General features: G+C 39.9%; 1 protein-coding gene across 7 annotated transcripts in view; it reads right to left on the bottom strand.

Annotated features, from left to right (window-relative positions):
• Nucleotides 1-15319, bottom strand: part of LOC122564354 (activity-dependent neuroprotector homeobox protein 2-like) — a 42193-nt gene that overhangs the window by 21660 nt on the left and 5214 nt on the right. For 3 of the 7 annotated variants that reach the window (XM_043719105.2, XM_043719107.2, XM_043719106.2), the window contains one exon: nucleotides 846-964. The exons of 1 other annotated variant lie outside the window; for it this stretch is intronic. In XM_043719105.2, the coding sequence (XP_043575040.2) occupies nucleotides 846-953 (108 nt within the window). In that variant the 5' untranslated portion in view covers nucleotides 954-964. Of the gene's footprint in view, nucleotides 1-624; nucleotides 644-845; nucleotides 965-12339; nucleotides 12810-15319 lie in introns of those variants that run through there. 3 more of the 7 variants (XM_043719102.2, XM_043719104.2, XM_087978638.1) reach the window with 2 other exon arrangements.

The raw sequence follows: 15319 nt of genomic DNA, 5'->3' as shown, positions 1-15319 counted from the left end.
CGTCGAATCTCCTGCTCCTTGGATGCTGCCTGAACTGCTGCGCTTTTCCAGCACCCCATTTTTCAGCTTGTCATGACATAGGCTGCTGCGACAACCACCAAACCACTGTCAGCAACTGAAGCTCCAAATTAGCAGCTGGTTAGGGATGCTCCCAGACTGACCTTTACCCATTTCTTTGTCTCTCCAACTGTTGTTCTCTGTTCCATTTCCACCTTTCATTGCTCCTACCACTTTTTCCACCCCTCCACCCCATATTCAGCATATATACCAACCATTTCCCAACCACAATCAACTCTGAAGGTCACCAGATGTGAAACATTAACTCTACTTTCTCTCCAGAGATGCTACAAGGCCTGCTGAATATTTCAAGCTATTTCTGTTTTTGTTTCTACTTGTCTTCGCTCCCCATCCTTCCAAAATAGCACATGCTCTTTAATATTCAGGTCCCAGACTTTGCTGGATATACAGTACATATGACCGTTATTTGATAAAGCTAGGATTTTACAAATACTTCATGCAGAGGAATACTAATAAACTAGTACATGCTAAAAATAGGGATTTAAATCCCTATATTACCAACTTCTAGAAAGCTGGGGCATGATAACACAAAAGTAAAATCACAACCTGAGGTTATCAAATTGCTGATATCACAAAGAGCTTTTAAATCCCTTGTTCTTCAGTGAATGAGATCCAAGGCTGAAAAATGGTTAGAATACACATGATAAATTATGGAAAAATATAAAATTCCAAATTTTAAATTTGCATAATTCAATTAAAATTAGAAATTTACTTGCTAGCTGTACAGAGGGATAATTTTATTTTCTACAGGTATCCCAATTACATACCTCCAATAGTTCTTTACAGTATTCCAGACCAATATCAGACAGGATCCTTTTCACCTTCTTTCTGGATTTTCTGATAGTTTCCAGCTTGGTTACAGGAAGTTGATACATTTTTACCTTGACTTAATAAACAAGGAAATAAAAGGTCAGCACTGGGTGAAAACCAGAGACTTTTGCACATCTGAAATGGTTAGCCCCAAATGAGGCCTGGTCAACAGGATAACAGCACCTTTACTAACCTCACCCATCTGTTGCTTTGGCATAAATGAATTAGTGCGCGGCTTAGGCATTTATCGATGCTGGTATACAGCAATTTTCACATTAGTAATTTCACTCAATAGCGCAGCTGGAAATTACTTTTAAAAGCCATTGCACTGCTACAGTAGGACAGACTTCTCAGATTGACACAATGTGCATTAAGCCCAATGACAAACACTCTTTGCGCATGTAATACCACAAGCGTACTCTATACAGAAAACTTACCAGAAGTGATTCGTTCACCAACGTTGACATCTTTCACACTGATGCGCACAAAATTATTGGACTCAAATATAATAGTTGATTATCCCTAGCACTACTTATTTGTCAGACATTGCAAGTCTCTCTCATCTACAGGTTCTCTCTTATATGGCTTCCTCACTCCTTTACTGGCTGTTTCACAAAGTTAAAGTCAGTCTTACATGGCAGGAAAAGATAGTATTACTTTATCTCCTCTCCTTTTACATACACTTGTAGGAAAAGCTCTTGCAATCGGTTATTATTTCACTAGCTCCTCATTTTCTTTTCTCACCAACATTTTGTTCATCCTTTGGCTTCTAGAACACAATTCTTAAGTTCCAACTTCTAGAAAGCTGGGGCATGATAACAAAAGGAAAATCACAACCTGAGGTTATCAAATTACTGATATCACAAAGATCTTTTGGAATCATTATAAATCCTAATCACCTCAATGACATTAAACAGCATTACCAGCACAAAGCCCCAATGGCATACTCACCACTTGCATGAATGAGTGCAACTCCAACTTCACAAGAAAAAGCATGCATTTTCAATGTCACATTTACCACTTTAAACATTCAATTCCTCCACCATTATTGCAAAATGACTGCAACATTAGAATCTACAAGAGTCAATGCAGCATCTTGCCAAGGCTTTGAAATCATCTTCCCAATCTGCAGCCTCTAGCCTCTGAATTAGAATGTCTGACGGGGAAAAACAATAAGTTACCCTCTAAGATACACACCATCCTGAGTTAGATTAATGCAGAATGTTTAGGGCACATGGACTATCCATAGTGGTCCTCTGCAAGAACACACCAGTCTATTTCTACTACTCTACCTGCAGCCCTGCAAATTTAACTTCAGGTACTTATCAAATTTCCCTTTAAAAGCCTGAAGTGAATTAGCCTCCACTACATGCAAAATCAAAATGTAAAACTACTGTCAAAATCCTAGAACTTAACAACGGTGACCTGATGAAACTATTCTTGTTTGAGTATTTGAACTATAAAAAGGTGGAACATAAAGCTTCAAGCCTAAATAGTAATTTTTATTGTGTTAAGCAGGGGAAGACAGACTTTAGTTACCACTTTAGTATGTTCTGCACATCAAGAGTGTCTGGAGATTCAGTTAATTTTTTTCTTTATTCATTCATGGGAAGGTGTAGTCACTGGCTAGGCCCAGCATTTATTGCCCATTCCTAATTACCCAGGGAGTGGCTAAGATAAGAGTTAAACACATTGCTGAGAGTCTGGAGTTACATGCTGGCCAGACCAGGTAAGGATGACAGTTTCCTTCCCTAAAGGATAGTGAACCAGATGGGTTTTTCCAACAATTGACAATTGATTCATGGTCATCATTAGACTCTTAAATTCCAGATTTTGTTTTATATTGAATTAAAATTCCACCATCTGCCATGGCAGGATTTGAATCCAGATTCCCAGAGCATTATCTGGGCATTTGGATTAACAGTCCAGCAATACTACTACTCGGCCACCATGTCAGTTTACACGCACGTTAAATGAGGTCTTTAAAGCCTGGAGGTGAACAGCGCAGTGTATTAGAAAATAAGCGCTCTGATTCAATCAGACTGAAATGATCCATAACTGCAGAAGCACAATTAAGTCTCCAGGTAGCCTTGACTGAAAATAACTTCTGAAGATTTAAAAGTTAGTAGAAGCAGACGGCTGTTGAGATGTCAGATACAAAAAGATTCCTGACAAGGTTATTAAAAGATAGCAGTTTAAAAAGAATGCATGGAAACTCTCAGAGCTGAGTCAGCAACCTATTTAAAAGGGCTCAGGAAGAGACATTAAAGAAAATAACATTGAGTGAATGCACAGAAACCAATTAAAACCATGCCAGCTGAACAAGGGCAGTTAGCACAGTGAAAAGTGATGAGTCTTCACTGAGACTTGGGAGCCTGAGACGGAGTTTGTTGTGGAAATAAAGTTTACAATCTTGATTTCTGACAAATTGCATCAAAATGGTTTCAAATGGTCCTTGTTTGCCGTAACAGTTCATTTTTTGTGCATAAAGTTCCTTTGTTAAAAGTATACTGGTAGACTTTTGTGAATATGTTCAGTGACTAACCATTATAAACAAAAGTAACAAAACAAAAACGTAACTGTCAAGCTGGATTTCACTATAGGACTGACTTATCTATGAAGATTAGCTGGAATTACTTTCACTCAAGGTATCATAAATGGTCTGATAGTACAACACATTTCCAGCAACACATTTTTAAGCTCTGATCTCCAGCATCTGCAGTCCTCACTTTCTCCTGATTGACTCTTTGTACTATTTCATTATAAACCTGGCTAAAAATAAAATTCCAAAGCAGAAGTAATCTATTTGGATTACACTGAACAAGGCCAGATTGCACACACTGAAGTAGAAGAGCAAACTGTGAAGTTTCTCATGCTGAAGACAAAATGGGAAGAAAAGGGCTTGGTTTACATCCCTGCACAAGTTAGTTTTATCTGAATTTGTTCAGAATTTCAGCACTGTAGTGGCTCTTTTGACAAGTCTTTCAAATTAAGAAAAACTTAAATGGGTAAAATGAATGTCAGAATGCCTTTGACAGACAAAGCTGTACACCCTGGTGCACTGATTTTAGCAGCAATGAATAATACGAAGTCCCATAAATTGGCTGTTGATGTCAAAGACTGTTCTCGTGCAGTGTTATAACAGAAGCACAGGGGGACTGACAACCAATTACTTTTCACAAAAGGTGAATGTGTGTCAGAGACTGAGTTTGACACTGGTTTTACAATACTGAAGTCTACATATCTAACAACTTTGCAAAGACTTATTTATACTGACCATAATCTACAAATGCACTTAGTAAGGTTTCATAATAAAAATCTGAGATTGTTTCATGAAAGTTCAATGTCAAAACGACAATTTAAAAATCACATAGCAGGAAGAAACAATAACACAGCAAATACTTTTATCAAGAAAAAGTGCGAAGAAAACAAAGGTTATGATCAAAATTAACTTGTGCAGTTTATGATCATAAACTGCACAAAAACCTTTCATGGTAATGTTGTTATTGTCAGAGTGAAATCTGTACAAGTAGAATAAAAAGGAAGAAATTGCAATTGAAAAATGAAAATGCATTTTCATTTTTCTCTCGGCCTCAATGTGACGAAGGCTCAAAGTTTTCATTGATTAAAACCCAAGTTTTCAAGGTGGAAGACCAACATACAGCTAAGTTGAAATGATAGATTTGTTTCAAGAATGGCATCAAGATTCCTGCTTTGTTTATGTGCATCTTAAATAAGATCTTTAAGTGAATAGCTCAGTGCCTTTGCCAAAACAAAAATGGTGAAAAGAAATAGTGGCTCAGTGGTTAGCACTGCTTACTCATAGCAGCCAGGTACCTGGATTCAATTCCACCCTTAGGTAACTGTGTGGTTCATGCGTGTCTGCATGTGTTTCCTTTAGGTGCTCTCGTTTCCTCCCACAGTCCAAAGATGGGCAGATTAGGTGAACTGGCCACACTAAGCGGTTTGTAAGGGAAGTAAAGGCTATATGTGGATTGCCATGGTAAATGCAAGGTTATGAGGATAGGGTAGGGCATTGAGTCTGTGTAGGATGGCTTTCAGAGGGTCAGTGCAGACTCAATGCTAAATGGCCTCTTTCCACATTGAGCAGTTATGCAGAAGCAGTCACACCAGTGTGTAGACTCGGATAGAGGAGAGATCACTAACAGCAGAGGTGCTGATATTAACTATGTCTAAGCAGTCTTGATTGTAAAAGTAAAGTCCGGTGTGGCTTAGAAATCAGCAAGTCAAAAGTCCCATTCGCAGAAGCCTATTGAACGGTGAGGAAGCCATTCTACTAGACTCTTAAAGATACAAGTGTAAGTAGCACATGTTAATTAGTAAGTGATTGAAGTCAGCAGTTGAGGGTCTCAAGAAAATATGTCAACTAAAAAAAATTGTGTGAATGCACAGAACATTTCTAACAATGACCATGCCAACTGAACAAGGATCTTTAGTGCAAATACAGAAATGACCCTTCACTGAAGTTTCAGTGCTGTAAGATTGTTGTGAGAGTAAAATACATTGACATTTACTTTGATATTCACAATAAGATTGCTTTAAAATGGTCCCTCTCTATAATAAGCTTATATTATTAAGCAGAGGACAAAATGACGACATTGTTCAGTGACTGACCTACATTGTAAGTAAAAATAAAAACAAACTATGAAACCAGGTCTCACCCTCGGATCTGATTTATCAAACATTACTATCAGCTGGGATCATAAAGTGGGTGCACTCTCAAAAAGCATGTTCACAGGCAACAAAGAGCAAAGGTTGGCCTTACAGCAAAGCTCAATTCCATGAATAAAGCATTTTAAATGTCACCTTTATATTCTCCTACCCATTACTTCAGTACCTCTTACTCTCACCATTAAATGTGTCACCATCACCCATAGCTCTGTCCAAAGTTAACCAGAGTGGCCACTGACCACATACAACTATTCTTCTCCAACTACTGCTTCCTCACCTTGTCCAAAATGTAAAAGCATTCAATGAAGATGGGAATAATACCTGTGGTTAACTTGCTGGTAGTGTCAGCAATTAGAATGTTTACACTTTTGAAGTATGACCAAACCAAGAAAGGTCATTAACCAAAAGACAGGAGTGGAAGTAAGGCCATTCGGCCCATCGAGTCCACTCCGCCATTTAATCATGGCTGATGGGCATTTCAACTCCACTTACCCGCATTCTCCCTGTAGCCCTTAATTCCTTGTGACATCAAGTATTTATCAATCTAACTTCATCAGATTTATCAGATTAAAGAATGTTTGTTCTGATTCTTTTTAAACTAAATTCATATTATGAGAACACATTTAGCACGATGTTTTTAGCTGTATAGAAAAGCAAAACGGTCACAGGCAAATGTTAAAGAAAAATAAATCAAAATCCTCAGTGACATAAAACAAAAACTTCTAGAAGATAGAAGCTTTATGCCAACAGTTAGCCGAATAAAATGGTACTGACAATTTGGGAATGGAGGGTCACATTCTTCCAGTAACTTCTGGATCACATTTACATTCTTCTGCTACTATTTTTTCCAAAGAGACAAACTTATCTACTGGTTCAAGAGTGACTATCCACTTCAATTTTCACTCTGGTCTCTAACGTATTCCTTTAACCACCATTCTGTCTTTTTGATGTTCATACCCAATTCATATTCAAACTTAAAAGAAACGAGAAGAAAGATTGAAAATGGATTATGTTAAAAATAGAACAAGGAAATATTTGTCTATATAGGACAAACTGACAAATTGGCAAAAGGTAGAAGGATAAAGACAGCAAAAGCAAGTTTTATGAAGAATGCCATAAGAATGCCCAAGTTTATAAGAACGAACTCACGCTACTGTAATCAAGTTTTCCATATAGCTTAGAGAGCTGGGAAATAAAGGGAAGAAAACAGATATATCTTTGAAATGTGGATGCTAAAGATTGTCGTCGTCTTACGGTCATAAATGAAGATGATACTTTAGGCTCTTGAAAAAGAACCACTAAAAATTGTGGCACTCAGGAAACAAAAAACGCTAATATTTTGGACATTTGATCAGAGCTGAAAAACTACACAAATCTCTTTGCAAAGAGAAAGTGGAGCACAGCGGAAGTAGGAAGGAAGGGAGGAAGGAATCAACCTTTGTGTACTTGAACAATAGATGGCAAAGCGTTTGCAGACAAGCAACAGTAAATGTCTAAGAATGGCGCAAGACAGACAAAGCATACATGATGTGTCACTTTGCAGGAGTAGTTTCAAGCAGATTATGAAACAGAAAAAAGGGTGATTTTAAAACAACTACAGAAACAAAGCATTTCAAAGTGTTGCACATCTTCTAGTCCTACTACACTATGTTGGGACGTAGTTAAATGAAGAGCAGCAATATATTTTATGAGTAGAAAGTAGCTCCTGACATTGATGAGTAACTGCAAGTTGTTGCAGGCGGTTAAATAGTGACCAGCCTAGGTCAGATCAAAGTGCTCACTCAATCCTGGAGCTTCAGTCGCCTGATGGGAAGATATATAAATGGCTCAAAAATGCTTTCCAAAACTGCTTTAAAAAAAAATTCCCTTCCAAGTCAATGTGCAACATTTCATTGTTCACTCAAGTTTAGTTGAAACCTACAAAACGTGTAAATTCTACACTGAACTATTATACCTCAACCAATTTTACAAGCTGAACAGTAACCAAGAGACAACCTAAACTACTCATAAGGAACAGAGAATTGAAGAGGTAACAAGAGATTAATAAAGACGAGACAGTAGTCAAACTAATTTCATGCGAACCCCTCAAACACCTTTTCACTTGTGCGGTCGTGGGTTTCACTGGTTGGCCAGCACTTATTGCCTGTCCCTAGTTGTCCTTGAGAAGGTGGTGGTGAGCTACCTTCTTGAACCACTGCAGTCCACATGCTGTAGGAACACTCAACTCTGCCATAGTTGTAAATTGTAAAGCTGGCAAATTGCTCTGCCTCAAAGTCTATGAATGTGTTTTAGCCTTAAATTATTGCACATTTTTCCAGCAACGCCATGTTTCAAACTCTCTAAATGTGTTTCCACAGCAATGAAATGGCATCAATTAAGGCCACAAATGCATTGTGATTATGATGCATTAGACTTCAACAATAAACCACTGCATCCTCCAAAACTTCCCTTTCATTGTTCAATTTGATGGTTTCTTTAACTGGGTTCACTCATCCTGGCAGCGAATATCCTGCAATACCACTTCCACATTATTAACCTTACCCTGCAATCAGACTCTAACATCCTATTTAAAGTTGCTGATATCAAACAACAGGACATCTGAGCCAGCTTATCTGTGTCAATTAAAAAAAGTAAAGCTCCCCAAACAGAGGCATCCATGAAGCACTACATCATTCACTCAAATTTAAATTTACAAGTATATAAATTCAAGACAGAGGACACTTAACTCTACCTCAACATAATCTCTCAAACCCTCCAAAACCAGCATTGCCAGATTAGCCAGAATTTCATAGATAACTGGATTCAGTATTTATTAATCCAATACTAATCGCTAGCCAATTCCATTCCTCTCCCCATCAGTAAGGGACATCTGGTTAGGAGACCATGCCTGAATGGCAGGCAGAATCTCGTACTGAAATTAGTTCTTGTGGGAATTTGGTGCACATAGGGAAAGGACTGCCTCAATATTATTGTGACTAGTAAATTACATTAAGTATTAATCAGATATATCAGTAATAAGATTCTATTAACAGTTGCAAGGTTTATTAGTATTGGCGAGTCATTTTAGCAGTAGTAAAAGGTTAACAAAAAAGAAATGGCAGGGCTGTACCAACCTTGAGAATGCATGCCCTGTGCAACTTGGAAACTCCAGGACACATGCAATAACAAGTTGTGCAGCAAGTGTAATGAGCTTCACCTCCACATTCCAGGACATGAGCAGCAGGTGGTATCACTGCAGTGAGGCTGAAACCCAAGTGGGTTTATTGACATAGTCACTCCCTAGCTCAACAGAAAACAGGGAGAAGGGAATGGGTGACTGCCAAACAGTGAAAATGCAACAGCTTTGGTAGGACAGAGACCTCAGAGTGCATCCCAGTCCCCAACTAGCGTTAGAGTTTGTACACTGACAAGAGATGGTTCTGACTGCGGTACCCAGTTAAACCAAGTTCATGGCATCACAGGTGGCTCAGCTGTAGAGGTTGCACAAGACTACTAGAAAGGTCATAGTGAAAAGGTAATTCAATAGTAAGGATAGGAACTGTATAGGCCGGATGGTCTGCGCTGGAACGGAGTTCGTTGTGGGGTGTTTTGCTACTGCTAGCAGAAAGGTTTACAATTAAACTTTACAGGCTGAGAAAACTAGGATATCAAAGAAAACTTATACAAAGTACTTCTAGATACTTCTAAAGTTGACAAGTTAGTTAATAGGGAACGTCAAAGTCATTACAGATCAGGGCTACTGTGAACATTCTGTGAATACACAAAAGTGTATCAGTAACCCTGATTTAGAGATATACAATCTGCACTTTCTACTTGCCTATGAAAAGGTGATGCTGTAGCTCTAACCTAGACCAAACACCTAGTCTGCCTTTTCATGAGCTAAATAAAAGAATTATGGCTGTCGAAGATCTGGAACACAATCAAACTGCTCGAGAAACTCAAGTCTGGCATGTTCTCTGGACAGAAAGCAGAGGCATGTGACCCTTCTTCAGTTAAGTTTTAAATAATCCTGCAGTGTTCAGGAAAAGTTGAGAAAGACAAAAAAAGAGAGGGGTGAAAGTAATGGTCAAGGTGAGCATTGCAGTGGTCCAGTAAGAAGCTGCCTCAAAGAAATCAAAGGACAGAGTGAAATTGGTTGGAGCTAAGAAACAAAAACAAAAGTATAATTACATTGTTTGAGTAGTCTACTGCCATCAACTAAATGAGAAGAAAGCAGAGGAAGAAATCTGCAAAATTGAAGAGATGCAAAAATTCTAGATAAGTTACAATGTGGACCTTCAATATAATTACGTAGCTCTAATTAATTTAGACAGGGATAGTAAATAGTATGGGGGGGGGGGTGGGGTGGGGCCGGGCTGCAAAACACAAGTGTGTTCAGGAACATTTCTTTTGATAGCAGTACATTTTCAATCTAATGAGACATTAGGCACTGCTAGACCTGGCTCTTGAGATCAAGATCGGAAAAAGATGGCTTGACTGCACAAAAACAATATTGCCTTGAAAGGGAAAGGTAGAGCAAAAAATTCAAAAGCTCCCTGGATGACAAGAGAGATAGAAGTTAAGAAAAACAGAAAAAAAAAGTGTGCTTACGACAGATGTCACGTAGGAAATAAGGTGGTGGCGGCAGAGGACCAATTTCAAACAAAGCACTGACTTTGAATTTTCCTTTACTACAGATGCCACTAGGCAATGGTGACAGGAAAATTAAAATTACTAAAAAGTTTGAAATTGGTAAATTTGACAAGGCAAAGGCACCAGATGAAAAGAAGAATAAAGTGAGAAGGGAGAACTAAAATTAGCCTTAGATTCAGGGTGTTGCCAGAGGACTGCAAAATTGCAAACTTCATGCCTCTACTCAGACAAGAGATAACCCAGGTTAGTGTAAACTAATACAATTTTAAGGGTTGGGAAATTTTTCTGGAAACAATAACTTTGAATAAAATCACACGGACAAACGGGTTAACAAGTCAACAGATTTTGTTGTACGGGAAAATTTTGTTTAACTACCTCAACAAGGCACTGGTAAGTTAATGAAGCATTAATGAGGATAATGCTGTTGATGTGGTGTACAAGGACTTCCAAAAGATCTGATGCAGTATTTTACAGCATACTTATGAGTAAATTTAGAGCTCATGGAATAAAGAAAGTAGCAATATAGTACAAAATTAGCCAAGTGACGAAAACAGAGCAATGGTTAATGGATATTGGTCATGCTGTGGGAGTTTTCTATTGTAGCTCCCAGTGTTTAGATCCTTGCTTTCATGGATTTATATATCAATGGTGACAGACAGACAATCTCAGTCTCAGCCCCATATCTTCCTCAGACTCCTGCTGTATAGAGAACAATCATCTGTACTCCCTTAGTGGGCGGCACGGTGGCACAGTGGTTAGCACTGCTGCCTCACAGCGCCAGAGACCCGGGTTCAATTCCCGCCTCAGGCGACTGACTGCGTGGAGTTTGCACGTTCTCCCCGTGTCTGCGTGGGTTTCCTCCGGGTGCTCCAGTTTCCTCCCACAGTCCAAAGATGTGCGGGTCAGGTGAATTGGTCATGCTAAATTGCCCGTAGTGTTAGGTAAGGGGTAAATGTAGGGGCATGGGTGGGTTGCGCTTCGGAGGGGCGGTGTGGACTTGTTGGGCCGAAGGGCCTGTTTCCACACTAAGTAATCTAATCTAATTCTGCTATCCGCACACACAAAAATCTTATTGCTGCACAACTTCCGCTTCCAGAAGGGTTACACAGAATGAAGGCAGGAGAATGCCATTAGACGAGATGCTCATTTAATGTACCAACACAGACATAAGTCAAAGGCTGTAATAGTTCTGATTGTGTCTACTATCCTTAGTTGAACTAGCCAGATTCCATCTCAAGCATATTATTTGGCTTTGAGCTCATCTTAGAATATCATAGATGACCTAACATCAAAATTGCCTATTTGTACCCCTGTAACATCACATGCCCTACACAGTCCATCTACTGCTGAAACCCATGCCAAAATTGTCACTTTCAGATATGCCTGTTCCAAAGCTCAAACCTGGCTTCCTTCCTGTTTTGCACCTCTCAAACTTAGGATGCATGGTTTTGACAAACTATTTTCTAACTTGCAACCTTGCATGCTTACCATCCGTCATTGATTCCTGGTACACAAATACCCAAACTTGAAAGTGGGTGGCATAGTGGCTCAGTGGTTAGCACTGTAGCCTCACGTGTCAGGGACCCGGGTTCAATTCCAGCCTCGGGCGATTGTTTGTGTGGAGTTTGCACATCCTCTCACAATCCAAAGATTGGCCATACTAAATTGCCCATAGTGTTTGGTGCATTAGTCAGAGGGAAATGGGTCTGGGTGGACTGCTCTTTGAAGGATCAGTGTGGACTTGTTGGGCCAAATAGCCTGTTTCCACACTGTGGGGAATCTAATCTACCAACAGCCTTGCCATGCTATTCTTACCACTGCCTCCATTTCCTCTAATCTTTTCAGTGTCACCAAGAGTTGATACAAGCCAAAGGAAAGCTTAGGCACCATTACAATACACTATATTGTAATAAGTTTATTGTACAACTGAACTATGCAACAGTTCAGCAGTAGTGGTAATAATACAGCTTTAGTATACACACCTCTGAAAAAAGCATGAGCACTAGCATAATGGCTTTATTAATTCTGACTAAGTGTGTAACTGTCAATTATGACAAGAGGAAAAAAAAAACCATTTCATCCAGAGGTTACTGCTTTCACAGTCAAACCACTTTCAGTGGTACTCACCGAAGGAAAAGAGCTGCATGAATAGTTCCTAAATAATCAAGGGAAAGCGAAACTCCAGAATGAACATTAAATGTCAGCTTAATCATTGCCTTCTGAATCTCTTATGATCAGAGTTCCATTTTAGAATGTAGATTCCACCCGAAAGCATTGCTTCTGTCTTGAAATTCCTCTGTAGGATTCTCACCTCAATAGTAACCAATTAATCTTCAAAAGTATCAGACTGAGCTTTGGTGTCAGAAAACCTGTGGCTCCAATTGGTGAAGAACTAATCCAGTGATAATCCATTCCAAAACTGGGATCCAGCAAAATGGATCCTTATTTTGATTCAACTTCAAGAAAAGAAGTCATTCGTGGGATGTGAGCATCACTTTAGCCAGCATTCATTGCCCATCTGTGGTTACCCTTGAGAAGGTAGCGGTGGTGATGATAATAAGCATAGCATTCTATGTTCTGCAAGTGGATCCAAACTGCTGTTAGAGAAAAAGAGTGTTAAGGGATTTTGACCTAACAATACAGAAAAGACAACATATTTCCAAGTCAGGATGGTAAGTGGTTTGGAGAGGAACTTACAGGCGATGGCATTCCCATGAATCAGCTGCTCATCCTTCTCGATGGAAATGGTTATATGTTTGGAAGGTGCTGTCTAAGGATCTTTGGTGAATTTCTACAGTCCATCTTGGAGATGGTATACACTGCTGCTACTGAGTATTGGTGGCAGAGTGAGTAATGCTTCTCGATTTGGTATCAATCATGCAGCCTGCTTGGTCCTGGAGAGCATCAAGCTTAAGTACTGCACATTGTTGGAGTTGCACTCAAGGCAACATGGGGAGGGGGAGGGGGAGGGGGAATTCCATCACACTCCTGACTTGTGCCTTGTGGACAGGCTTGAAGAATCAGGTGGTGACTTACTCACTGGCCCTGTTCTTGTAGACAGTATTCATATAGCTAATCCATGTCAATTTCTAGTCAAATGGTAACTCCCAGGATGTGAATACTGGCGGTCCAGTGATGACATTGCCACGGAATGTAAAAAGAGCAGTGGTTAAATTGTCTCTTACTAGAGAGGTCATTGCCTGGCATTTGAGCAGCATGAATATTACTTGTTATTTTTCAGCACCAACCTGGATATTGTCACATTTGAAATGGACTGCTTCAGTATCTGAGTTGCAAACGGTGCTGAACATTGACTACTGTAGCAATTGAAGATAGTTGGGCAGAGATACTACCCTGACGAATTCCTGAAGAAATGTGTGGGAGCTTAGAGGACTAATCTTCAACTATCACAACCATCTTCCTGTGCCAGGCCAGGTATTACTCCAAACAGCAGATGATTTTCTTCCCAATTCTTGTCTCCAGTTTTGCTCAGGTTTCTGATGCCACACCCAGTCAAATGTGGCCTTGATGTCCAGAGGTGTTGCTCTGGATTTCAGCTCTTTTGCCCATGTTTGAACAAGGAGGTAAAAAGAGTCGAGAACCTAAACTATAGCTGCACTGCAACATTGGTTAAGAGTATATCAAGCTCTGGAGCATAAGAATTCAGTACCCAGGGCCTATAACATTTATAGTATTCAGCACCTCCAACTATTTCTTGTTATCACATGGAATTAATCTGATAGACTGAAGACTGGCATCTGTGGTGCTAGGGACCTAGTGGAGGAGTTTAAGATGGATTGGTCACTCTCCACTTCTGGTTGAAGATTGTTGCAAATGCTTTAGCCTTTTGCACGGAGGTGCTGGGTTCCTACATTGTTGGTAATCTTATTGGAAGCTCCTCCTCTGGCGAGTTGTTTAATTGTTCACCACTGGATGTAATAGGACTGTGGATCTTAGATCTGATCCACCGATTGTAAAACCACTGGTTTCTTTTGATCATTTACTGCTAATGTCTTGTGTGCAAGTAGCCTTGTTATGAAACTTTACCAAAGTTAATACCCCATGTTAGGGTAGTCCTGGAGCTATTCCTAGTATGCCCTCCTGCACTCTTCTCTGAAACAGGGCTGATCTCCTGGCTTGATGGTAATGGTAGAGTGGAGGGAATATGCCATGCCATGTGGTTGCAGATTGAATTAGAGCAGGATTCTGATGCCCACAACACTTCATGGATGCCCAGTCTTTAGTTGCTCAATCTGTTTGAAGTATGTCCCATTTAGCACAGTGATTGTGCTGTGTGGCACTATGGAGGGTATTCTCAACATGAAGGTAGGACTTCCTTTCCACAAGGAGAGGGTAGTGGCCACTCTTACTACTACTGACATGGAAAAGCACATCTGCAGCTGGCAGACTGGTGAAGAGCATATCAACTATGTTTCTTCCTCCTGTTGGTTTCCTCCCCACTTGCCCCAGACCCACTTCAACAGCAACGTTGTTTAAGACTTGACCAGTCGTGCGGCTGCCGAGCCACTGTGGTGGATATTGAAATCCTCCACCCCAGAGTATATTCTGTCCCTTTACCATCGTCAGTGCTTCCTCAACATTGCGGTTTGCTTACCCATTTTTGACCTGACGCCCTGACACTGCATGGTTTCCAAATGTAGAGGTCTTCCAAAGCAGCTTTCTCCTGACTGCATACCAGCATCACCACCTCTACTGGTCTTGTCTAATAGAAGAAATATATCCATAGATGATAGTAGTGCCTGGGACATTGCCCGTGAAACTGCTCACCCAATTTTGACACTAACACACACATGTAAGTAAGGGGGACTTTGCAGGTTCAGAGCTGTTTTTGCCACTGTTATTTCTGATGCCTAGAGTGACACTAGGTGGTCTGCTCTGCTTCATTTCTTTTGAGACTTTAAAGGTCATGATACATCTGAAGGGCAGTTGAGAGTCCTTGCAGTGGGGCTAGAGTCTGTAGATAAAAACAGCACTTTGCTGGCCCGATGGACATGAGTGAACCAGATTAGTTCTTCCAATAAATCAACATGGTTATCAAACTTATAATTCCAGATATTAAATGAATTCAAACTCCACGCTGAGACTC

Source organism: Chiloscyllium plagiosum, unplaced genomic scaffold (genome assembly GCF_037043375.1).
Source record: "Chiloscyllium plagiosum isolate Xiang-an unplaced genomic scaffold, Cpla_swu_hap1 HiC_scaffold_34, whole genome shotgun sequence".
NCBI lineage: Eukaryota > Metazoa > Chordata > Chondrichthyes > Orectolobiformes > Hemiscylliidae > Chiloscyllium > Chiloscyllium plagiosum.
Note: the sequence above shows the minus strand (reverse complement) of the source record. Positions and strands in the feature narration are given on the sequence as shown.